Below are 27,520 nucleotides of genomic sequence, written 5' to 3'. Positions count from 1 at the left end.
GTAGATAGCCGTTAGCTGTGGACGAGTGAAAACGCTGAATAAATCAGGTCCTTCCTAACACACTGTGTCTGCCTGAGTTCTTGGGTCTGGACACTACAGACTCCACAACACACAATGCACATAAAGCCCAAACAACTAGGCAACCTCATGCACAGAGGCGAGACAAGGGCATGCAACCCTGCGCCACAAGGAAGCTCAACACTACAGCGCAACAGTCTCAAATTGTTTTATGTGTATAGTTTGCAAAGACTCTGCTCAACTTCAACATGGGCAATTGGTGCCGCAGGTGCCTTCCTCTAATGACCACTGTTGTCTTCAAGTGGTGTGCACATAGCTGACAAGTTTTCCAGGCCCATGGTGACTAGTTAGATCAGTCTTTGTTTCCTTAGGAATTCTGGCATTTATAGTCTTATTTAACCCAGTATAACACCAGGACTACAAATCCCAGAATCTTAGGTAAAATGAAACGAGCCTGGACTAACTAGTCACGCATGCAGTGGGAAACGTGCCCTCTTGTTTTATTGAACTATGTTACGATACGAAGCTTGTAAACGATTTGTATCGTGTGTGGACAGATAACGTCTTGTAAGGAAAATATCTTATGTATTCACCACTCTAACAGCCAGCAAAATGGCTATTGCTGCCTCGCTTAGTCCTCTTTTCATAGCCGTGTATTTTAGTTCCGTGGCCACAATGGAACGAAAGAAAACGATTGATTTTTCACAATAACAAGAGTATAACATTTAACTTAGAAATAGGTCTGGTGATCCTATTTTCTTTATATCTGTATTCACTACAAACATTTGAGCAAAATATCCATTTTAACATATGAAAACGTTTCACCTTTCCAACATGGCCGCTGCCTTACCAATCCTTGGACAGGGGCGTACCGACCTTCTATTCCTAAGTAAAGGAGCCCAGTTGGTCCTGGCGAGGGAAGAAGGACGGTACATCCTGTGTCCCCGGAAGTGAGACTTTTTGGATGAAAAGTTTTCTTATCTTAGTACGCTTTCGAAGGAAAAATGCTTCAGTTTTTGGTAAGTGGGAGCGTTATTGGAATGGTGCACGGCATATGCTCTTAGGGACAACATGGGGAGAGTGTCGCGTAAGGGCCAGAGCTGCCGACTTAATTAGAACTGGGAACCAACTTCGAGTTCCGTCGTCGGTTCAATATCCTGTTGATTCTTGGCAAATCCATTAATCTCCTCGTGCCTACAAACAATGTAATGTACCCTCGTGTAATGTAACCGGTGCTCATCATGTAAAGCGCTCCAGTACCTTTGGGTCGAGTTCGCGCTATATAAAACTTTAAAAATGTGACATTAACAACAAAAGGTCAAAATGGAATACATTGCGGGGCATGTTAGGAAAACCTGGAGCAGAACCAGACCTCTTGCCGTACTTGGTAAGGGGTGTAGAAAACATGAACTCAAGCTTTGAGAGCAGGGTACCGGGAAAGTGCCTTGGGAAGCTGGGGGAGTCATGGGATTCTGAAAACCTAGATATTCAGCTGTTTGTGTCTTTTAAAAGCCCCTGTGCTACAGTTTGAATTTACCATTGGACAAACAGCCATGATAGGTAATTTTGAAACGTTGGATTAATATATGCAAAAGCTACATCTTTTACTTGTTTTAAACATTGATTTAAAGATAAATACTGTCAAAGCTAACAGATCGACTCTCGTGTTTGCCAGTGCTTGTTTATTTTGCACACCGCCCGTATCTGCTCCCACACCGTTAGGCTTGATAACAGTGTAACGGATGTGCGGACGGATGTAAAACTTTGCTGAAGGTGTTGCGGACGATGGGAAGGGGGTTCAAGGGGCCTGTTGGGAAGTGGCAAAAGCAGGATTTGGTCCAAGAAGAGGAGGAGACATGGGGTAAAAAAACTTCTGGGGCACCATTTCACATTATTCTTAAACATTGTTTACGAATGACATCGATTTATTTTTTATATATAATCAATTTTATTAGCATTTATAGGAGCAAAAACATAGGAAGACAGTGAAAAATTGTACGATACATCGGTGTCCATCAACGACAGATACTAAAACGGCCCATTCAGACTACAATGTCCCTTTATTGGCTCTCTTTGACATAAAATAAAACAAAGCAAGTGGGAAATCTGCGTAAAGGTCAGCCCAGCATGTTCAGCCATTTACCCCATACCTTTTCAAACTTCTCAGGGCAGCCCCAGGCCTCGAAAAGAGGGTCTATCTGGGCCACGCAGCAGTCCACCCCTCGGCGCCACTTGGGTACAACATTGAAATTTTAAAGCCTGTAATGCACTTTTAAGTTTGCATTTGTTCAGCACTTCATAGGACTTTCTCGCTAAGCGAATATTTGTGTGTGAAGGTCATCAGCCAGTTTTGTCTAATGTTTGTTGTGAGTTATTAAATAGTGTGTATGTCCAATGTTTAGTTTATAACTTTTGTGTAGGTTAGCATGAAGGTGAATTGAGATGGATTTAGGACACCAGTGTGACGCAATGAGTCCCTAGCGCTCTAGGTTTATTTTGGGTCCTGGCAACTTTTGTAAAAGACGCTCCAGTATGTCTGCACAGTGGGTGCCCAGAAGGAATTCCTCTCTCTGCGCCGACCGTACCAACTGCAAGGACCCCTGGAATTCACTTCATAAAGTACCTCTATTGTTCTTCGGAGTCACTTTGTTAAAACCCAATGTTTGTTGTTATTTAAAACATTCTTCACTACCAGAAAGTCACTTTGCCTGTATTTGCTGTAAATAAAACGTTACCACTGTGCCTGCTTCTGTCCCCACTGACGTACTATCTTGCTATCTCATAAATGTTTAATCTCCCCTTAAACATCACACAGAACTGCTGACTTTGTTTTTATTACAGACACAGCATAGAGATGGGTCTCATCTTTTAATTTCTCTGGCCTTTCCTAACAACTTCAGCATTTTCTGCTGCAATCGCGGTGCATGTCACGGGGGTGGCATAGCCATTGTTTCATTCCCAACTCATCTACTTCTTTTGTCAGAACTGGGTGTTGTGAGGTATCAAGCGCTCATATACTAATTACATGTATGTGTTCTAGAACAGGGGTTTCGCTTGCGATGCATTCATTGACTGGAAGATATACCCTACTCCCCAGGTACAATCCTGAGATTGATTAAACCATGATTAATTGTATGAAGCACATGCCATTCAAATCAAATACAATTTTGTCGAAAAACAGTTAAAAAAGGTAATGAGCGAAAGAGATTTCTCCTTGTCTTCAATAGTTGTAGTTATTTTCTTCAGGTGACCTTCCTTTAGCCAACACGTGTGTTGTCGTTTCTGGGAGATATCCCTACAACTTCGTCAGGGCTGGTCTGTTGAAACGTTTCAATGTGCAAACCTCCTACCTAGAGTAAAGCAGCATAACAGGTCAGTAAGTCCGTTTCTCCTGGGTATATCTCAATCCGATATGTAAAATGGCCACAGATGTAAATCGTTTGTATCGAGGGACGGTATTCCCCCCCCCAATCTTGCGGCAAATCGAGTCCCTGTGTTTACAGTAGATAAGTGTTGGCAGGAAAAATTTGGTGCCAATGATGATCAGGGTTCGAAATAACGAGGTGATCCCCGTTCAGTTGCGAGTACGCGTCCACTCCTTTAATAACCTTTAACAATTTCTGGAGATTTTAAGAGATTTTTCTTCATCCAAACCGCTCCATCTTGCAATTTATCAGTGACTCTCATATGCTGACCATAGGATTTGAGGAAAATGTTGTCCAAAACCTTGCAGAGGCCCTTCCCAGTCTGCTAAACATGCACATCTTTGTATAATGTTGAAATGTAATATTTATATGGTTAACTCCTCGGGCCAGCTCACTTTCTATTTTGCTGTCCCTATATCTGCTTTGAATCTCACCCAATTGATTTATCTTCCTACACATCTGTCGCTGGTCACACTTTAGAGAAAACAAAAGGAACCCTGAACCTAATCAAAGGATACGGGGGAACCACCCACCAGGGAGTTCAATAAAAGTAAAGACATGAACGGGGAGTTCCCATTACTCATGAAGACCAAAAATTCAAGTATATACAATTGCCCACAGAGACGCTGCCTGATATCAAATCATTTTATTTTCGTACATGTATAAATAAGAGAGACTTAATTTCTTCAAAAAATTCATTTAACATGTAAAATTCATGAAATATTAGCCCAGAACCACAAAACCAGTAAAACATTATGTGCAATAACCATTCGTACCCTCAGGCATACACACATCCAGCCATCACCTCATACAGCAAACAGGAAAATTACAAACACATTTCAGACCAACAGACAAGCGCCGACGCGCGTTTCGGAACAAGTGCCACCATCAAGGATTCCTTCATCAGGGCGCAAGTAAAGTTTTTACAGTTCCACTTCAAATTTTCTGGGCAACAGTACTACCATTCGTAGCGTATCTGTAAAGGCTACACAAACAATCATTCAGTGGAACTGCAGTAGTATAAACAACCCAGTCCACGGATGTCGTAAACCTGAACAATGTAAGGAATACTCCGAAATTTTGAGATTCACAAGAATATGGTAAAGGGAAGCAGACCGACAAATGTAATGCACACTGGAACGAGTTAGGAAAGATCTTTAGTCACGGTGCAGGGATGTTTTTCATACGGATGTAGAGGGCCGCAGACTTTTTCAAAATCTGTCACATCTTTCAAAGACTATCCCCCTGTTACGCGACTGCAGATTACACGTGGCCAGCTCCAGTGTATGTAATCCCCACTGGCTTGTTGTGCTCGAAGATTTATATGAGAACTTCACTATTCGTTTCGAAAAACATCCCTGCACCATAAGTCATAAAAATATAAGCATTTAGTACATCATATCACAGTTAACACATTGCACAGTTGATAATCTTAATGCCCTGATTGACCCACAACTACTGTCAACGAGAAACCTATCCACTCACTAACTTCAATATCTGTATTTCCCCAGCTCTTGGTGACATATCTCTCCTTAATCTTAAACCTAAACACCCCTTGGCCAATTCTCCATGGTTCAAGGAATCCCTTAAAAATGAACAGAGTAAGTGCAAATGCCTGTGGCATTGTAAATACAACACCGCTGCAATAGAGTCCTACAAAATATCGTTGAAGTCTAACCATATACTGATTAGGTTAACACTGGCTGAACTTTTCATTGTCTACCTCCTCCTCCCATAATTCATCCAGAGAAATTGTTGCTTAAGTCAACACTTTAATCAGCCCTCTACAGGTAGCGGGAATATCTCCCCATCACAAGATCTGTGCAACAACCTGGCTGCATTACTAAATTGCTGCTTTTTATAAAAATAAATCCTGTTTAACTTAATTTTCTCTTTTTTTTTTTTTTCTGTGCAACATTTGTAAGCAAGTACATCTCCAGAAAGCAATAAAACAAGCATAAGTCAGCCTTGAAGGCCAGGGTGGCCATACAGTGTTATGATATATCAGTCAATTGAGCTGTAGTTATAAAGCGCAGCTTATAACTTAGAGAGTATCCAGGAGCTATGCTGCAGTTGTCAGTCGAAGAGCTAAGTCTTGAGTCATTTCTGATTTGGGTCAACGAAGGTGAAGTGCAGAGGTGGAAAAGGGTGTTCCAGGATTTGGTGGTAGGGTGGGAAAGGATCATCCTCCGGAGAGGCAGCTGATGTGTGGTAGCTGTCAGAGGGCGAGGTGAGCGAAGGTTCCCGGAGGTTGGTAGAAAGTCTGGCGGTGGTTAATGTAAGTGGGTCTTTGGTCGTGGAGGGCTTTGTGGGAATGAGTCAGAAGCTTGAATTGGCATCATTTCTGAATGGGGCCAGTGGAGGTCCTTCATGTGCTGGGTGATGTGTGTCCTATTGGGCTTGTCGAGGATGTCTGGCTGCTGCATTCTGGATCTTCTGTAGTCTTTTTAAGAGTTTGGCGGTGGTGTCTGCATAGAGTGCATTGCCGTAGTCTAGCAGGCTGGTGATGGGGGCCTGTGTCCTTGTTTTCCTGGTGCTGATGGGGAACCACTTGAAGACTTTGTGGAGAATGCTGGGAGTGTGGAAGCATGCTAGTGAGCCGGCATTAACCTGACGTTTCATGGAGAGTTCGCTGTCCACGAAGATGGCGTCGTCTTTCGGAGTGGGCCAGAGTTTTGATCGTCACCAGGAGATGGGAGTGTCTGCCGAAGATCAGAACTTCAGTTTGTCAGTGTTAAGCTTCAGGCAGTTGTTCTGCATACACTTGTGCAAGTTGGTCTTCGTCGAGGTACGGTCCGCTGAGAGCGAGAGGGTGAGCTGAGTTTCGTCACCTTATGGGATGATGTTGACGTCAAGGGTTCTGACTATGTCAGCGAGTGGTGTCATGTTGATGTTGAAGAGGCTTTGACTGAGGGATGAGACTTGAGGGAAGCTGCAGATGGTGTGCTTGGGTTGTGAGGTGAAGGGAGGAGATGGGTTCTCTGGGTGCACTCAGTGAGAAATGATGCCATCCATCTGAGCGCATCGTCTGTGTTTCCGATCTGGTACAGTCACTTGATGAGTGTGTGGGGGAAGACGGTTTTGAAGACTGCTCAGTGGTCAAGCAGGATCAGAGCGGCTGATTCTCTGTCGAGTAGGATGTGGATGTCGTCTGTTGCCCGGGATCAGGGCTGTCTCGGTACTGTGATTTGTTCTGAAACCTGATTGAGAAGGGTCCAGCAGGATGTTTTTTTCCAGGTGTTTTGGTGAGTTGGAGGTTGATGGCCTTCCCCAAGACTTTGGCAGAAAACAGGAGTAGCTGGGGTCTGCAGATGGTTTTTTGAGGATGGTTCTCACCTCTGCGTGTTTCTCGAGACATTGGAAATGTGACTGTGGTGAGCTGGTGGCCGAATATGTGTCTTCCGAGGTAAAAAGTCGGTGGATGGTCCCGAATGAATGGAGTTCATTAGAGTAGTAGTACACGGTGTGCCGAGTTGTTCCTAGTTGTATATAGTGCATGAACAGCTATACACAACCAGGGAGATTTACCTACTGGTGAAGAATTGTCCTAATGGGTGTTGAAGGAGACTGGGAGGGAGGAGCAAGGTTGGGTGAGATTGGGGGGAGGGTAGAGAATATGGGACTCATCATACCTGGTCCCACGCATAGATCCATGAGCCTATCACATCACCAGGTATACACACAAAGGACATGCTGCGATGGGTCCAGAAACTCCCCTGCTTCAGCTACCGGTACCTGCAAGGAGGTGTTTGGGGGATCTATGGGGGTGTATCAGCTGAAGTCAGAAAGGCTCCCCAGACCTGAGTGAATACCCAAATTTATCATTGAGTTTATACATGATTTGCTCATGACCAGCTACTGTGTAGCTTTAACCAGTCAGAACAGGAGGCCGCTGCCAATGAAGCAGGATACAGTCCAGACACCACTGGCCCCGGGGGTGTTTCATTGACCAACTGTATACTGTTATCAGTATATAGGAATTGTAAATCGGGTTCCTTTAATTACCCCTGCCTTCACTGCATTTTTGGAAATGGCTAATCCAACATTGGACCTATTCTCCGACATATGTTAAACCGATCTATTACTTTCTTCTCAGTGCTCTCAGCTTGGAAATCAGCACATATGGTTCATCTTTAAAGAAGCCATCAGCAGATCTGGCTGTCTGATCAAGTTACAGACATATTTTGTTGCTGTCTTTACTGGTAAAAACTCTTGAAAAATAAATGAATAGTCTGATTTTAAGCTATCAGGAAGAAAATTCTCTCTTAGACAATGCACAGTCTGACTTCCATCAAAACTTTAGCAACAAAAAGGCCATGTTAGCTGCCACAGAATTCATAAAGCTCTTCTGCATAAAGTCTTCTCTGCCACACTCCTCCTCTTGGACCACTGTGCTTTCGACACAGTCTGCCATGCAGTTCTAATTGATTCTGTTTACTCTTGATATCGGTGGCGGTGCACTTGAATGGATCCTCTTTTCTTACAAATCATTGTACCCACTATCTGTTAACTAGCTACTCCCTTCCATACACAAATGGCCCTTAGTATGGCTTTAATGTCTGTACGGCACCATTTCCCAATCTCATGAGTTCTATTGGAATCCCAATTTTATTTAGACTGACAGCACACAACTGATTGTTACTTTTGCCAAAAGAGAGGGAACACTAAAATGATTTTAAAAATGATCTTTTTGAGGTAGCCAGATGGATGAACCTCCATTGCCCAAAATATAACTCTGATAAACCTGAGCCCATCATCTTTGGTCAGTCTACTATAGCCTAATCACCCTCCAGGTGGCGTGCCAAACGTTGTTCCCCACCAGTCCCTACGCAGGTGACTAGAAATCTAAGCACTAACGTAGACTCAAGCCTCAGTTTTGCCCCTTAGATATGCACCATGTATGCCACTTGTTTCTCCCTGTTAAGGGCCCTTAAGAAAATCTTGGTGTTCATTCCTGCGGCTACACGGAAAACTATTGTCCATGCTCTGATAACCTCCAGGCAGGATTACTGATATTCCTTGCTAGGTGGTTCCGCGAAATGCCTGATTCATCAGTTAAAAGTAGTCCAGAATGCTTCTGCAAGACTTTACCCTCAATGTATCTTTGAGTCAGTCGCTCTCGTCGGGCCTAAAATCCCTCCAGTGGCTGCATCCAATTTACCTTTACTCATTTGGCAGTCACTGGAAGAGGCCCTTAATGCCTCCAAAAACTGTCACATGGTACACAGCTATTCGGGCCATCAGGTCATCGGGACATTGACTCTATATCACAGCTGTATACTGAAAGGCATGCATTTGCGATCGTTCCTTAGCCTTTAAGGCAGCAACTTTGGGGCTCCATCCAAGTCGATCTTCGGCTTATGACCTACAAAGCTTCTTCTCGTAAACTCATCAAAAACCGGCACTACTTTCTTCAGTAACTCTCTCATTAAATTTCTTTCTTTCTGCAACTGGTTTTAGCGCTGGGATGCTCGGGTTTGAGTAGCTGTGTAATTTAGAAATATTTTATTCATTCATCTTGGGAGATCTGTGTAGAGTCTTAGTGTATGGGTGGGTGTGCCTAGCCACTCACCTTTTTCCTACTTTGCTTAATGGGAGTAAAAGGCGACGTCATTGCATCACGCCCGAGCTAATAACTTTAAAGTGATGTCATGTGCTTTTGCAGGTGGTGTGTTTACAATTAGTGTATGGGAATGTTTCAACAATGTATGTTACTGTGGTTTGTGACAGTGATGTTGAGTTGATTTAATAGGGCTCACTGATGGCCATGTGCACAGGAAGCTGATGTTGTCTCAACTGATGCAAGTATGTCGGTCTATTTTAAAGCTTTTATTGCCAAGTACTGGCTTTTACAGCCACCTCTGCTGCTCCATAGATTGTTATAGTTGGCATTTTATTTTTCTGCTATTTGAAAGTGCTATTAGGGAAAAGAGAGTGTAGGGATCTCCAAGTCTGTTATGCTCTTTGTTAGGTGTCTGAAATGCAGTGTATTGAAGTGAACCCCCAAATCTCCCCTTCCTGTCCCAACCTAAGATTGAATACACACACTATATAGCACAGAATCAGCTTTGATTAAATCAATGGAGGAAGTCCGAGAGACATTGGACGTTGGAGATCCTTTTTGATCACTTTGTGGCCTTCGACTCCGTCCATCATAACACCATAGTGGATCGTCTAGCAGCTTTAGGAGTTCTGAGGACAGCTCTTAACCTTATGCGATCCTTTCAAGCCGGTAGGAGGCAATTTGTTGCCCTAGATCTTTATACTTGAGAACCCTTCAAACTTCTTTGTGGGGTGCCCCAGGATTCCTCCATCAGTACGACTCTATTTAATGTTCATGTTGCAGCCCTGGTAATTAAATCCTTCGGGTTTGCTTTGACTTTGTATGCGTACGACACTCTGATAGTCGTCTCAGTCTCCGACTTTGTATTCAGCGTGAATAAAGATGACTCCTATTCCTGACCCCGCTGGAACAGAGCTCCTTTTTGAGTCCGCTTAATGGTTGGATTAATGCGTTTTGGATGGAATATCTGAAATTTTACAAACCCTGCAAAAAGTAAGATGTCTTTCCCTAATACTGATCCATTGTTCCAATGTAACAAATCCTAGGAAAGTAACACTATAAAACTTAAATGTTTGTTCCAGTTTTGCATAGAGATGACTGTCCTAACCCTAAAAGCACTTCACAGAGTTAGATTCAAGGCAGCTCCAGGCTATCTGAAAAGACCAAAATCCAGGTACATGATGGAGTTTGTGGATGTCTCAGTTTATGTCCTTAACCAGGTGCTGAAATGTTGTTGGGACATTATACAACCCTAGTTATTCAATATGTCCGTACCTGTATTAAATGTCAGCTGCCACTCATCACCTTCTTTAATTCATACTCCTACAAGCCTGTAGACCCCTGTGTCCAGCTTAACCACATGGATGCTGGTCATTTTCCCCCCCTGTGCTGGAAAATGCCATTTTAGTGGCACCATGACGAGCTCAGCTCGTCATCAGCACACGACACCCGTGGGTGATGACGAGCTGAGCTCGTCATCAGCATCGAAAGGGTTAAAGAACATTTTGATGTCTTCCTCGTGGTCATGTAATACTGAAATCAACATAAAGACATTAGCTGTTGTTTATGATTATCATATTAAGTTCCTCGTAGTCCTCATAATGTTTGTACTTTCTTCCTAGTTTCAAGATGAAAACATGGGACCCCAACTGGGGAGATAGCACCAAATAAAACATTTAGCTAGGTATTCCTATAAATAGGTTTTCTTAACTAGATCATTCTATGCACTAAGTGGTTAAATTGAGTCTGTGTAGCAATTCTACTCCTGATTAGTAGGTAAGGTATTAGCTCCTCTAATCCTGATATGTCTTCAAATTTACATGGTGTGACGGACAGTGGTTCACATCTGAATTCATGGTAAAAATGAGCCTGGCAAGCTATCAGGGGTCTGGAAGAGTGTACTGAAGTGAATCCCAAATCTCCTTCAAGCCTGAATGCATACACCCGTGTGAGGCCAGGCGTAGTTGAGGAGGGGCAGACAAAACACTATACAGGTGAAGAATCCCTGCCGCTTGCTCTTCAGTGTTAGGTAACATCTCTAGAAGTCGCTGATTATAAAGAGAGGCAAAATATAGGCATTTCTGGTAAACCGAATTATTAACATGTAAGCACCATTTACAGCACTTTCCAAACTTCCTTCCAAAGATACTATGAGGAGCATGAAGTTAATACAAAGAGGCGTCCACACCTAATGATCCCTGCAAGGCAAGATGTAGCACCAGGGAAACGATTGCCTGATCGATGCTGTCCACTTGTACTGCTATGAAATCTTCACACCGCTTTCACTCCTCTATCCCTTCGCTATCCTTCTCAATCCAAATAACTGATTAATATCCATCACTCAAATTAATTTCATAATTCACTTTACTAATTCACAACTAATCCTTATGGGTTCCGGAGTAGCATGCTACTCGCCAAAAAAAGCGCTTCAACACCCCATCGGGTGTAACAAGTGCTATATAAATACAAACCTTTTTCCCTCTTCTATCCCTCCGCTACCCTTCTGAATCCAAATAACTGACTAATCTATGCACTACTCAAATTACTTTCATATTTCACTATATTAATTCAACACTAATCCTTTATTGGTTCCAGAGTAACGTGCTACTCGCCGAAAAAGCGATTCGACGTCGTAGTAAGCGCTACTATATAAATGCAATTACACTTACTAGTACTCGAGTCATTGACCGCTTTACACAGTTCTGTGCCGTTATTGTTTGTAGAGCGCAAATGCGCTCGAGAGGATATTCGTGCTGAAAAAACTATACAGAGATCCTAGAAAAGGGAACTTTACACAGTTGTTTTATTTGCTTCATGTTTCTTCCTTCAGTCTTGGTAGGTCTATCTATGCCTTTCCCTGGCGGACCATGTTGCTGGCCCGGTTATGTATTGGGAATAAAAAAAATAATGTGCACTGACCACTGCAGAATTCAAATGAAGTCCAACACACTGTGCATTTTAAAGTCAGAGATTCAGTAAATATCGTTCGTTAATATTCCGCTGGCTAACTCCCCCTTCCAGAGTCTCCTTTTAATAAAACTAATCCATGGATCATACAGGCAGATTATAACAAACGCCAAACAAGATTTGGGACTAGTTTGGAACCACACACAGCTCACACATTCCGTAGGAGCTCTGTTGTGTCAGTCAGGGAGATTAGCAACCGGTCCGACTAATGCTACTTTGGTGGTTTCCAGGATTTAGAGCGGACTAATATCCCTTGGCGTCTTCACGAGCGATGCCCATAGCTTCAGGGAGGATTGCTTCAGTGTCCACAGGAGAAGGGCCCTTTGGAGCAGGAAACCCTCATCGTCATCTTTGTTCTAGGCCTGATGGACAGAGGGATTATTTTACAAGAATACCTGTGTTTTGCTTCCACTGAAGTGCGGATCTTGGCTACATTTACCGATCAGTGTTCGCTTGAGGCTTGTATTTGCTGCCCACCCTTTGCCTTCCTTCCTTGTTGGGTTGCTGGTGGTTGTGTGGTTGCTGCTTCAAGTTGCAAGCACTCTAAGGCATTTGAATGGCTGTGGGTATGTAGGCCTGACGAATGATAATGTTGTAAAGAAGCCTTCATGTTATGTCAAATGATTTGTCCTCTTGAGTGCCTGTTTTCCACATTTAGCGTTGTGGTCTTTTCGTGCCTGTACATATGACAGTCCTCAATACAACGTACCACTTGGCAGCCTTCATACCTGTAAAACGGGATTATATTTCTGTAGTAGTCTTGCAATCATTATAAGAACTCCTCTTTGAACCATGTTTAAACCTTTCACCTATTAATCCTCTGCATTGTTTCCGACCTAGCTTATGAATGCTACTGCCTGCCATAGTCTGTGTAGTGCTTGCACCTTACCATCTGAATGCAACCAGCTGCTTGCTATCTTGTACATAGCATCAGAAACGGGAAACAGCCTTAATAATGAAGTTTTTAAAACGACTGACCTGAACAACGAATTTAGAAACACTTCATAACCTATAAGTAGTTATATATCAGCTGCGCTATTTCAGCCAAGAGATGTGCAATTTTACCTTCGCAATCATTGCTATTGAGTGATATGATTGCCTCTGTTCATTCATCACTTACTCATTGGCACTTAGAGTATAACTTAATGTAAGCCCAACATATTTAACAGGTATAGGCAAACCAATACGTCTGTCTTTAATGTGCCAATGCATGTAAATACAGGCAATTGCAAATGCTGTTTAAATATTTTACGTGCACAAATGCTATTTATCACATCAAAGCCTGCTATATCGACTATGCCAGTGATGGCAAAAAGTCCCAAAAGGGGATTACTTTCTGTACACAATGCATGAAGGTGATAAATGTCACAAATATCGAGATTGAGTAGTTTTCACATGCAAAATAGTCCCTCGTGCATTTCTATGAAAATACGTCCTGGAACCAAGAATTCCTGGAACCAAGAATGGAACACCGAATAGTGAAAAGCACGAGAGCCCCCTCATGTACATCAATGCAAGGACCAGTCTTCGGCTTCAGAAGGTTACAACTTATTCCATCAAAACATGGTATGACAGAAATGATCCTTGGGCACGACAAACGCCAGAATAGAGAGGAAAGCGATTGAACCATGAGCAAGGGTTTGGACTAAAGTCAACAGATTGATGTTTGTTTGAGGGCTTGGTTTAGAACTCCGAGTGATTCCATTGGGTGTGGCTATTTTAAGCCCTCTGAAATTGCCGTATCTTCGTGAATGGACTTAGAAATAGAAATATAGGTGTGGCAGTAAACCTGCCCCGCTGACTTATGAATGGGTTTATAAAGGGTTTACTTCAGGACCAGTGACTAATGTAGTGAAATTGCCTACTGTGATTCTAGTGTTTATAGAAAAATGGTTCAAAATGTGGCCAAAAAATGTCCAGGGTAGACTCAAGGGGTTGTGCCAAAATGATAAACAGTGCAACTAAGTAAGGGAAGGCAATTAAAGAATTGAGGAAAGGAGCAAGGAAATGTGTGACCAGGGACACGTTACGATCAGCGTAACAGTCGTTGTTTATTTTCAAAAGTATGCAAGGAATAATACTAGTTCAGGTGCACACATAAACAAGTGACAACAAGCGTGAGGTGCTCAGTGAGGGTGACTGTAAATTATGTACACCGCATTGACAACACACAAGTGATCTCCTTATGAAAGAATTTATATAAAATATTTGAAGTTCTGGTTGCAGGGGGTCGACGGCGTTTCGATCTCGGTTAGTTAGAGATCATCTTCAGGACATAGCATATGTGAGCAATCCGAATCTTACTCAATTAGGTATAGGAAGACCTCTGGATGGTGAATGCTAGGGCTGGCGTTATCCCAACTGTGTTATGTACCCAGGTGGGGCGTGAGGACCATCAGCGCATGAATTGCTTAGTGCCAGTATTCGGAAACCAGGGTGCCGGAATAATTTATGGATTTAGTAATAATTATACAGGTGATTCAAGGAGCAACACAGCCGTGTTAGCGGAGGCTAATTAATTAAGGCCTTCCGATTGTAGAGTCGCTTAGTGATTAGAACGTCAGTCAGTCTGAAGCGGAGGAGCGGGCTCTGTTCCTCGCTTCCGTGAGAGGCTCGATAAATGGTGGCCACCTGTATAATTATGCCAAAATTTGTAAATTGGACCATTTTTTTGACCACGTTTTGAACCATTGTTTCTATAAACATTATTCCACCCCAGGTTCTAATATTGGGGTACCCTTGTCTTTCTTATACTCTGATTCTAGACTTTAACCTGGGAATTAGTATGTTTAGTTTGTCAGAGTGGTTTGGAGAGATTACTATGGCTTTTTTCAGCAGTTAATCCAGATATTAAGTTTAAGAAGAATGGACACATTGATCGCAAATTAAGTAACGTCAGCTGAAAAAGAACTGTGCTCTATTTATATGCAAACCATGGGAAACCTCTTCAAAATGAATTGCTGCTGTTTACCCCCCACCTCCTCCCATCCGCACTTGAGAGCCTGGCCTCCTCCTGTAAGCTCCATCCTCAGATGGCCACAGAGCACGCTCCACGCATACAGTACCATGGTTCCTCACACTGTTAAATGTATGTGCTGAAGACACCCCTCGATCTTTTGCAGGCTGACGATGCTGCTTAGACGCACTGGTCAACTCTCAGCTCGCCTGTTCATTAGAGCCTGTGCCCACCGGGTGTGATGTCTTACCATCTGTTGAGAGCATGAGGCTGCCCCTACTTTCTACCTTATATTGTAACATCTGGTGTACTTTAGAAGTTTAACCCCTTCGCTGCTGATGACGAGCTCAGCTCGTCATCAGCCACGGTGGTCGTGTGCGGATGACGAGCAGAGCTCGTCATGTAACGCGGGTTTTTTAAATTTGCAGCACACAGCGGGAAAAGCCGCCGCAGCGATGCGGTTAAAAAGACGTGAAATAAATTCTTCTTCTGCCTTCTTTTATTGGGTTTGATTTCGAAACTCTAGCTTAATTATGGGCTGATTAAGTTCACTTTTTACACAATCAAAAACAGGGGGAGGTAGAGGTATCAGTTAGGTTCACCCTCCTTACTCAGTTATGAACACAACAAACCGGAATACCGGATTAAGAACCTAACTATGGGAGAGAAATGGGACTACCACTCGTATGGAGTAGAAAGATGTTGTACCCTGTACATAGAGACACTGGTAGCCATGTAGTATTTTCCAAGTCTTCTTTATTGGTTCCATGTCAAGGTAGCATCAATCTCTATCCAGCCATCTCTGGTCAAGTACCAGCCCCTCCAGGAGCAGCCTGCATAGCTGCTCAGCCCATCTCTGTCACCACTCATCCACTCCGGCACCTAGGCATTCCACGCATCACAGTTACACCAACATTCCGTAACCAACTCACACCCTGGCTGAGCATCTAGGAACACATAGGCCGGTTTACATGTACATGCAATATAGAGAATATAACGGAAGAGTTTGTCTTTCTAGAGTCTCCTCACTCACCAGGGTTTCCCCTTGGTAACATGCTTCATCATAGGGCATCCTCTCAATCCGCTGCGGATTGAGGCGTGCTGTGACTTGCGAAATTACATAGGAGCACTTATATGGAAAAATGTGTAGTGCAGTGATGTGAAGTGGAGAAGAAAAAATGGTTAAAAATACCGAACTAGTGGGCAAATACTGCTCCTAGCTGGTATGTTTAAAAAACAAGGGTGAATACTGGAGAAAATAACCTAACCCCGATGAGTCAGGTGTTTCTAGTATTGGTCGACATGTTTCGAGCATCCCCTAAAGCTCTTTCTCAGGACCACGCAGGGGCCAGCCCTGTGCGTACCACTCCTAAGTAACCTATAAATCAGGTAAGTAGAGAAAATAGAGTGAAACATGGAATAATATGCCACACCTAATGTGTGTGCACTGTTAGTTAAATACATATTTAGTATCTGTACTAAATAAAACAGAACACAGTTAGAGCCACACTGGCCTACCAGGTGATCTGGCAGGCATTGTAAATACAGGTGGCGTTCTAATCCGTATAAATGCTCCTCTATAGTGTTTGTAGTTATCAACTACCTTGTGTTCCGTCATGCTTTGCTGGAGAAAAATATACAAGTGTGTCCAGTGGAGGTATTGGGTAAGTGCTATGTTATGTCTAAACGTGCCCTTTCTCTCGCGCGCCTTGTGTATTCTTTCAAATGTATGTGTCTCATGCCACGGCACGATCTGCCATCGTGCCGTTCTACTGTACGTGTACGGTTAAGTCAGTTGTTGTGCGCTGACCGGTGCCACGGGATGTGTTGCTGGTGGTGCTTCCTTTTTCCACGAATAAACTCATCTTTTATCTAATTTATGAGTGATCTTTACTCTACATGCTATTAAAAATGACATGGACACCACGTGACACACAACACCTATTATGAACATGTAAAAATCAAGTCGTATACTTTTTATAAGGCTAAATTGAGCCCCATGGTCTGGAGGGGTTGAGGGGCTCGTTGTCACACTCTGTAATGGTAACAAAGGGTTTTAGTTAGTGACCCTGTAAAAAAACGGGGGGAAAACCTGGGGTCGCCCGATGCCTCCGGAATACTTAAGACCGATGAAGATAAGATGATGACGCATTTCACCAAGGGGAAACCCTGGTGAGTGAGGGGACTCTAGAAAGACCAACTCTTCCTTCTAGATAGTAGGCTTTCCTACTCCATATGAGTGGAAGTCCCATTTCTCTCCCATAGTTAGGTTCTTAATCCGGTATTCTGGTTTAAGTTCACTTTCAAATCACTATCTGGTGATGTTAAAAAAATAACCAAGCAGGAGAGTGGTGCATTTTTCCTTGAACAGTCACATGCAGGATTAAATGTTTTTACAGACTTTGGTAAGAAGTGGTGTTCAGTGATGCAAATGCTTAGTTTATTTTACTTTATTCTACTGATTCTGATAGTCTTGACGGGAGAATGATCAACAAATAGTTTGTGGTATTTGATTTAGTTTTTATTTATTTTTCAGCTCGGCTTTGCGTTTGGCAATGTGGTGGGGATGTACCTGGCTCAAAACTACGAGGTTAGTTGCCCTAAACAAACTGTATGTGTTAGCAGTCTGGCTATTAATGAATGGACAAGGAAACAATTCATTATGTTGTGAGCTACATATTGAAACTGATAAAGTGCTTCTTATAGACCGGGTCATTTTGGAATTATGTGGCTTATTGTTGAAGAAATTATGCAGCATTTATTTTACTAAATTATGCGTCAAAGCGGAAAATTATGTGGCTTCATTACCGTCCATGTTTTGTGACAGTATGTTTGTTGTGTTTTTTCTCTATTTTCTCTACTTCGTAATACTGCCTCAGCAAAGATTCCACCTCATTAGCAATAATTCTACTCTGGAAAGCAGCTGTCAGTAACAGAAAGGTGACCAGTTCATCTGTGCACAGGGGGGCAGCCAATGCATGGCACCTCGTGCCACCCTTTTTAGGGCTCGGGCCTGCTGTACACTGCGCAGCAGGGTCGCGCAGTAAGTCCTTTTTCGAGGGGAATTGAAAATGGATCTGGAAATCCCACGCATTTCTGCGTGTTATTTCCAAGGTCCATTCTCATTGGCCTTGGCGTGCGTGCTGTTTTGAAACAGAACACGCAAAGGCCATGGGCAGTCGCATAGCTCCGCCTATGGCCTATTGGTGTCTGTTACGCGCAAGCCCATATGTCTTCAATTATCCCGCCCAGACAAGAGCGGGATAATTGAAGACCTATGCTGGCGCGAGCGTGCACCATTAGCGGCCGTTTTTTTTTTTTCTTTTCCACAGGACCTTTCCCCAGCGCCTGCCCTCCTCCCCTCCGTCCTATCCTTCGGTCCACGGGCAAAACAGCCGACTTGGCACTCCGGCGCTCCAGCCCGGAGCTGAGGCGGCGGCCCCTTCCTTTTCTGCCTCTGAGAACCACGCAGTATAATTAGTGGCCATAGGTCAGACGTGCAGCTTTCGGATTTAGTCACCGATGACGTGCAGCCATTTAGCATTACTTTCAAGGGCAGGCTGCTTGTTTGTTTAGTAACTTTGATCCTTTTTAGCAAGGATAATACATTTTCTTAATCTGCAAAATATGCAGCCGATGGTGGATTATGTGGCAAGTGCAGTACATCCATAACTATGCAGAACTACCAGTGGCAGTGGGTAACAGATACTATAAACTATTAACTGCATTGATCAAAAACAAGGTGGTTTATAATGTTACAGTAGAAGGGCATCCAGAAAATCAATGGGTCCTATTCAGAAACAAAAACATAAAAGGGCAGAGATTTAGATCTTCACCTGAAGACACTTTTATGTTTTCTTGCAATTCACAGACCTACCCAGGAGTACTTCTGGAATACTGTGCCAGGTGCTCATTTCTGTATGCACTTCTTAGAATCAAACAGGACATTTCCAAAGTGCTGTCTACCGAAGCTGAGTTATCCACATCCTGCTTCTGTTTTATTGGTTATTGCAAACCCAGACTTGCTAATCTTACATATGCAGAATCCTTGGTCCGATAACTTCTGACCTTTTTCAGTGCGAGACCAAAGGGAAATGCCCAATTTTGTAGTGGTGTCTTGAAGAACTCCATCCATTTTCTACTCATTCTCTCTGCAAGCCAGTCTGAAAGAGGGAGGTATCACAAATCTGTAAGATATGCAGAATCTGAAAATAAATGGGTCTTCGATTTTCCTGCATGGTTTTGCTGCCAGACTTTTAAAAGGATTATTTTGCTTTATCATTGTTTTTCTAAAACGTTATTTTGGATGAACTGCTGGTTCCTAGCGGTTATAAAAACAATAATTGGTGAATTTATTTGGTTTCACCTATGTTATTAATAATAAACCGTTTTTTTGTAATTTGGAGCATGCTGGGTAGTTGTACAATATAAGTTACAGAAAGTCTGTTAGTGTTATGACTTGTTTATGTACAAAAAGACAAAATATTGTACTGGTACTAGTGGTATGGTGCGGGTAAGTAACAGCAACATTTTGAAAAATGAAATGAAAGGGAAATAATAGAATTAATTGATGAAATTGCAATATTATGTTTTTAGAGGAGTTCTGACAACTTTTGGGTCCGGTGCCGCTGCACCATTCAAACCATGCACGTGGTGCCTGCAAGATAACTGCACTTATGACTGCTTGTTTAGTTGTAAAATATAGCAATATTAGGTGTTTAAAGGAGTCTGATCGCTTTTGGACCTGGTGCCATTGCACCTGCTGCACCATTCATATAATGACCCCGTTGCCTGCAAGATAACTGCACTTGTGACTGCCTGTTTAGTATTAAAATATAGCTATATCTGGTGTTTAGTCGAGTTATGACAATTGGCCTTGTGCCATTGCACCTGCTGCAGTATTTAAATCAAGCCCCTTTCAAATGGAAGGTAACTGCAATTGTGGCTGCCAGTTTAGTAGTATATTGCAATATTAGGTGTTTAGAGGAGTTCCGACAACATTTTGGCCTGAAGCCAATGCACCTACTCTACCATTCAAATCATGACCCTAGTGCCTGAAAGATAAAGCCACTGGTAACGCCTGTTCACTTGTAAAATATAACAATCAGTATTTAGTGGAGTGCCTGGAGCTTTTGGCCCGTGACACTTTACCTCTTGCACTATTGAAATCCAGACCCTAGCGCTTACTAGATTACTGCTCTTCTGACTGCCTACTTAATTGTAAAATTTATCCATATGAGGTGTTTAGAGGAGTTCTGACAATTGTTGTGCTTGTGCCACTGCAACTGCTGCACCATTCAAATCATGACCCTGTTGTCTGCAAGATAACTGCACTTGTGACTGCCTGTTTGATTTAAAATGTTAGCAATAATCTGTGTTTAGTGGGGCCCTAGAGCTTTTGGCCCTGGTGCCACTGCACCTGCTGTACTATTCAAATCAAGTCCATTTTAACTTCAATTGTGAATGCCTGTTTAGTAGTCAAATATAGCAATATTATGGGTTTTGATCACAACCTTAGGAAGGACATTGAAAGGAGAAACATTGGCACTGGGAGTGAAAGGTTTGAGGTAATTGGAGTGTAAGGCCCATACTGATGAGTCAGGTGCCCTGCCTAAGTTATCACATAAAGTTAACAGCACTTTTTTGAAGTTAATGAAACGCTGGTCCCTGCTTTTAATAACCAGGCACTAAAGTGGAGGTAAACAAACCATAAAAAGCTATATTTCAAGGGACTGACTCTCACTTTCAACAAACTATTTAATGAGTGTTTGAAGGAAACATTTTCTTATACGTTTATATTTGTTTTTAATTCCTTTTTTATTCCATTTGTCAATTAGATCCCTGACCTTAGAAAGAAGTTGGAGAACATCAAAAAAGATGTGGAGGCCAAGAAGAAACCCCCAAGTGATTGAACCTACAGTCGATTCTCGTTGGACATTTGCTGCCATGCTGGATTAGGGGGGCCCAGTGATTGCTGTGGTGCTGCTCACAAGATCTGCCTGGTTCCATACAATGTCTCAGGTCCTAGCAATGCCCCCTCTGTTACTTTGCTGTGTGTACGCCATTGCTTTCGCCTTCTTCGCTGTCCGAAGTGACGGAGAATTTAAGGTGCTTTGTGGCTTCTGAGACTTATTTGGAATTTTCAGAGGGAACTAGGATAGAATTCTTCATAGATAGCACACAGCCTAATGTGTACATGAATCTGTGGCACAATGCTGTGTTTGGGGTGGCGACGTGCGGGCAGAGGTGGGTAGGTATTTTTATCCTGATTTTGAACATATGCACAGCATTGCACTGCTCATTATATATTTAATTTGGGACAATAATAGCTGATTTCACCTGTATGATTCCATCACCGATGATCAAATGACGTTTATGGAAGGGACATGAACTTAAAATGGTGCTAGATGAACTTTATAGAGCAATTTGGCAGAGTCTATGATAACGTATTTACATCCGATAAACGTTATCTTCTAGTGTATGTAACTTTGAAATCATCAGGAATGCAGAAGAAACCAAAGCACATGTGACTGTGTTAAATGAACCGTCTTGTGTGCTTTTAATGCCTTACTCTACAATACTGCTCTCCTTTATTGCAATTGCAGCTTGTTATCATTCAGTTATGGATCAAAAGTTGTTCTGAAAATCAGTGCTTTTTGTTTTCTCACATGTGAGTGATCATAATTTTAAGTGTCTCCATAATGTGTTTAACACGTACCATTGATCCACAGTAATTGGCATCTCAACAGGCATGTGCTTGCATTGAAGTAGATGAACCACTTATACAGTACAGCATTTGATTTTGAATCTCATTACTGTGTTTATGTTCATGCTCTGTACCACAATAAATGCTATCATGCCATTGAATTCCAATCCTGCTTCACCCAGATACAGTAAAAACATGCTTTAACTATATTTGACTCCCCCTTGCTCTTTTGGGGTGTGGTACAATGTGTTGTATAAGAGGCAAGATTTATTTACTGCTTGCGTTATTTCAAATTAAGTAGTCACATTAATCTTTAATCCTTTCCTCCTGGTCTTTCCTTTCCTGCCCCTTTATGTCCTTCTGTACCCTCTTTCCTTTCCTCCCGTTGCCACTTCCTTTTTTGTTTTCTTGTAGGACTTCTTTACCTTTTCTTCCCTGTCGTTTGTCCCTTTTTCCTCCTATGTTATGTTACCTGTTATCTAGGTACTTATAAGCACGCAGCTATTCGATCGAGTGTCCCGGTGCTGAAGACCTCTTGGTGGCGCTAACAAAGTGCTGACCAAGGTTTGATTTATGTACTATTGCTGGAATATTTATACCAAAAGGGAGTCACCGTTCCGAAGTAGAGCGAGAAAAAGAATGGAAGTAAGAGGTACTCTCATTGTGTGCTACTCTAATTGCGGGGGCAGTGTGTCCTCATCTTGATGTCCTCACACACCTCGAAGGATGTCATGCTTCATCATTGGGTTTTGTTCCTCGTCGGACCGGCGCTGCAATGCCCTACGGGTCCCCCGAAGGGTCTCTCTTTTGGAGATTTTTTGATGAAGCCATATGAGTGTGTGATTATAAGTGGCAGTGAAGTCCTAGAAGGTGTATTAAAAAATGGCTGGCGGGAGAGTGATTAATTTTTATTAATGTGATCCCTCTGTCATTATTAAAACAAAGTGTATGGTGCTGCTTTAAAGGGTATTATGTCCCTTGGTAGCTGGGTAACTATATGTCCCTAGTGGGCATATGTTCTGTCAACATGTTTCCTACTTTATCAGGACCGAGTGAAAAAGTTGTGTCTACAGTGGCCTGAAAATTTTGGTGCCCCCGGATAAATGAAGGGAGTAGAACTTCCCTAAGTAGGTAGGGTAAGATCCCATGAGATCAGTGAGGGTCACTTGAGAGGGTTCTCTCGGTGCATCTGGGCTGTCACCTGTGTGCCTCTCGTTGCTTCTTCAAGCTCTGCTTGTGGCCATGCACTGCGTGGTTGGACAACCGAGCCAGTGCCCCAACTTCCGTGGGTTTCTGTCTCCACTGTGGACGGCCAAACCTTGCTGCACATAACCGTTGGACGTGCAAAGTCGCTTGGGCTGCAGGGATAGGCTCTGCTCGCCACCCTCCTTGGGTGTCAGACCCACGCTGAGAACAGTGTTCATTGTGCTGGATTTGTAAATCTGAAGACCAAAGGACGGTCCAGGGTACATAAGAAGGGTTTAGAAGTCACAAATCCGGCAATAACATATTTTTTACCTTTTACATTAAAAAAAAAAAATCATTCGAGGACCCTGGGGTCAGCGTTGGTTCAACATGCCCCCTTATGGCCTTTTTACTTTTTTTCCCTTTATGGTGCTTCATGCGCTGTTGGCGAATGGCAGAAGCAACAATCCAGTCGTGTGCCTTTGGAATGGTGACTACGGATTAAGGGTCGAGATACCTCTAAAGTGATATCCTCAATAATGTCATTTAGTATGTCATGAGTGATGTAATACGTGAGGTCATAAGCAGTGCATGGTGTAGGTGCAAGTTATATTCAGCTCCGTAAACCATGAGGTGTGTTTTCTTTTAAATAAATCATATTGTAGATCATATTCAGCCAACTACCCCCGCAGCGCATTGCCTCTGTCCAGCCCCTGTGAGCATCCAATCCTCTGGTCATAAGAAGCGGGAAGGAGAGCTCGGCCCTGCTCCGGGCCCTGCCGCATCTGACCAACCCCTTGTTACACACGGCCAAGGGCAGTGCATAGTGGGGGATTGGCCTTCGTGCCTGGTCTTTGTGCAGGCTCCACTCCATTCCGCAGGGTCTTTGTCTATGTGCCACAGAGTGGCCAACCCCTGCGTGCAACAAGCTCCTTGCAGGGTAGTTGGCCTAAGAGCCTGGCCTTAGGCACACAATGCCCCGCGGATGCCTAACCCAAATTTTATTATTTATTTTGTTTTTAGGTCGAGCTGGTGTAGCAGCGCGAAGCGCTGTATCCAGCGAAGGCCTTATTGTTATCGACTTACTGGCAATGAGGGACAAGGGATGGGCACGCGCAGGGCCGTCGGCGATTTGACGATGTGTGCGCGCACGTACAGCCACACGCCGTGCACATCTCCTGTCCCACTTTCAGAGCAAGTCAGCTTCCTGCAATGAATAATTACACACACACACCTCTCTATGTCTATGGGAGTGATCGAGAGTGGATTCCAGAGCCCGCTCCTGCACGGGCCACCGCGGGGCCTCCCTCTCACCTGCTTCCGATATCCACTCCTCACCGGGTAGCTGCTGTTGGGGACAATCATTCCTGGAGCACCGGGTCCTCGCCTCCCGATGGGGGGGCGGCGCGGCCAGGGGCTTACAAGCAGGGACAGGCTGACAACTTCCAGCCTGCTAACTTTCTGCGGCTCTGGCTGGGCCTGCGGCGGCTGCGGGGAACGGGCGGGGCAGTATTTGGTATCCCATACAGTCCCGTAGCCCCTGCCCTTCGGGCTTCTCCGGGGCTCCGCCCTGCTAGCGTGCCATTGGCTGAGCGGCCCTCAGCGCTGGCTCGTCACCAGAGCTCCCTGCCAGTTCCGCCCCTTACCGAAAGGAGTGTCTGGAAGTTTCTACTTAGCAGTCCATTCTCGGCCCCAAACCCCTATGCTAATGACTTGTTCCAGTTTGAAGGTAGTCTGCTGCTTTGTGTCAGTGCATTATTTAGTTGGTTCAGGGGGGGGGTTCTAATCGCGGTCGGGCAAGCGCGCCGAGTGCTGTGTGCTGCTGCACTTTGATCAGACTCTTGCCCAGCAAGTAGCTTTAAACTACTTTTCATTGCAGTTTTGCCTTTAGAAATTAACTTAATGTGGATTAAAATTGAATTTCCGGGATCTCTCACTGCGAGGTCCTTATCGGTTACAGTATACAGCAACATTGCAAAAGAGCATTCTGTATTTGATTTTCTTGAAGCGAGTGGAAAGCGTGGCAGTGTGAGAGTTCATTGGGTCCTGTGACGTGTAGCAAACAATCACCGCTGAGAGACACAAGTGTCCTGTTCCACCGCAATGATTGATTGTACTGGAGCACAGCTGTTCCATCGAGTTTGGTGATGGCTGCCGCATTCTTACACACGTCGTTTGAGGATACACGTGAAATGTTATGTGGACGGTGTTTGGCGCGTAAGCTTCCATTCTGTCACTAAGCCTGTGCTCTGCCTTCACCGGTTTAAGATCAACAGTGTGAAAATACAAGCTGTCCGAAACCAAATGTTTACCGAAGGCTAGAACAAACGTTTTATTGATGATACTTATACCGCATTCATTTCTTGTGTCGAACAAGTGCTGGTGCGTGAATCAACACTATTTTTACGTCTTCGTTTATTTTTGTGTCCCATGATCCACAGAACATAATGTGAATTTCAAGGGAGATGCAAAATGTACCTTAAATATTTAATTTAATCTTCTGTGCACTGCAGGTGATGGCAGTGTCTATGCCCAACCGTGGGGAAAAGCACCTGCCGCACATCTGGTTGCCTCCCTCGCTCGCTCTTCTCTTGCGCCTCAAGTCCTTCAAGTATGCCCGACAAGCCAGTGCTGGTGTACATAGATATTTGCAAAGAGTGAAACAGTAGGCAGAGCACAACGGAGCTTGGAGTTACAATTCCGGATCATTTACAGTTAAATAGGATGTATGCAAATGGTCAAACCTATTGTATAGTAATGTACTTCTCTCTGAAAAGGTAGCTCCTTTACGTTTTGCTTAAGGGTTGTAGCAGCTCAGATGTTGATCGAAATGTATATTGTTGTGGAAACCTAGATGGAGAAGGCTTCCGTCAGTGTGATTTTTTTTTTTTCTTCACTTCCTGGCACTGCTGCACGCCACACACTGCTGCACCCCTCACACCACCGCCGCACGCCTCACACCACAGTTGCATGCCTTTCACCACCACCACATCACTCTGGGACACCCCCACATCACTCTGGGACACCCCCACATCACTCTGGGACACCCCCACATCACTCTGGGACACCACCCCATCACTCTGGGACACCACCCCATCACTCTGGGACACCACCCCATCACTCTGGGACACCACCCCATCACTCTGGGACACCACATCATCACTCAGCCCAACCACATCATCACTCAGCATCACAACAGCACTGTCCTTGCTTGCTACCAACTTGCTGCAAAGCTCATTACTTAATAGTATTCCTCCTATAAACGCTTTCAAAGAGAGTGGCGAGTGCATTTGACTGCCCGTCTATGGCACGATTACACAGATTCATTTGGCACAACATTAATTTGGCTTTTAGTGGGGATAGCGGTTCTTTCTTGCACGACGGTGTGTTTGTGAGGATTGTGGCTTCTGGCTGCAGCTTTCCGCCCCTCCCTTTGTCCAACAAGGATTGCCGTGGAGGGGAGCAATTGACAAGGCCTCATTCCCCTCCCAAGAATCAACACTTGCGACCCTTGGTGCCAGATGGAAGCCACGTCTGTTGTAATGTTTATCTATCGCCCTCCCTCTATCTGTCGCCCTCCCTTTATCTGTCTATCGCACCACCACAGCATCACTCAGGGGCACCACAGCATCACTGAACACCACAGCATCACTCGTCGCCACCACATCCCTCAGCGCCACCACAGCATCAATCTGTGCAACCATTCAACAACAACTGGTTCAAATATGTTCTCTCAATGTTTCAAGCTTTATTACAAATGTCACAAAAAGATGTTCATATTTCACTTCTGTTATTGATTTACGTCACAATAAAATACACTGAACATAATCTTTAAAAAAGTTATTTACAAAAGTTTAAGCTATTGCCATTATAAATTACAATAACTTTTATTTAAGTATTAATTATTTAAAAAAATTAAAAGCCATTGTTATTTGTAAAAACAATACATCTAAGTCACGTAAATACAAAACATGTTGCATTACAAATGCTATAGGTGTCACATTTGCAAAAGTTAAAAGTATTGGTATTGTAAATGACAAAGCTATTAATTTAGCTATTTTCAAAACCAACACATAAATAAAAAAATTGTCATTTACAATACCAATAGCTCAAACTTTCCTAATGCGAGACCTATTGCATTGCAAATGCTTGTTTACTTTTATTCCAGTACTGAGGGACACTTGTTGTACTTGTCACTTATGCCTTACCCCCTTAGTACTGTGGTAGCATGTAAGCTTGCACAGTACCATGTGGCAGGATGAGGCTCGAGTGGTGGTACCCACAGATGTGCTGTGGTACCTCGAAGGGGAGGAGGATTGGGGCTCTGTGCTTCTGTGGTACTTATGATCAATTTTTTATTTGTTTTACATTTTGGCCTATGGGGGACATCTCTCTGAGTATGCTATTCTTGGGCATCCTCTTTTTCATATACATTTCAGAACCAACCTCTCCAAGTCCTAAAAAGTCTGCCTGGGTGAATGATTGTTAAGGGCTAGAACAAACATAGCACCCGTGGCAAAGAAGTAAGTTCCCCAAGCCAGGAAATCGGTAGACTTGACTGTCTCATTAAACAGGCACAGAATTGTAGGTTGATTTAATTTGGGTGGATGTAGAGAATTAATATAACTGAGGATCAGGAGAGTTCAAAAGTGAAGTCTGCTAGCGTGTGATTGAGCTGAGAGAGCATTATGGCATTCTGA

General features: G+C 43.5%; 1 protein-coding gene across 1 annotated transcript; it reads left to right on the top strand.

Moving 5' to 3' along the window:
• Window positions 1–899: 899 nt before the first annotated feature.
• On the top strand, window positions 900–21,842 carry STMP1 (short transmembrane mitochondrial protein 1). Its single transcript, XM_086952982.1, has 3 exons — window positions 900–1,037; window positions 17,466–17,519; window positions 20,767–21,842. The coding sequence occupies exons 1-3, from the start codon at window positions 1,023–1,025 to the stop codon at window positions 20,839–20,841; spliced, it is 144 nt and encodes a 47-aa protein (XP_086809108.1). The 5' UTR covers window positions 900–1,022; the 3' UTR covers window positions 20,842–21,842.
• The last annotated feature ends 5,678 nt before the right edge of the window (window positions 21,843–27,520 follow it).

Source organism: Lissotriton vulgaris, chromosome 1_2 (assembly GCF_964263255.1).
Source record: "Lissotriton vulgaris chromosome 1_2, aLisVul1.2, whole genome shotgun sequence".
Classification (NCBI taxonomy): domain Eukaryota; kingdom Metazoa; phylum Chordata; class Amphibia; order Caudata; family Salamandridae; genus Lissotriton; species Lissotriton vulgaris.
This window is presented reverse-complemented; position numbering and strand designations above follow the sequence as displayed.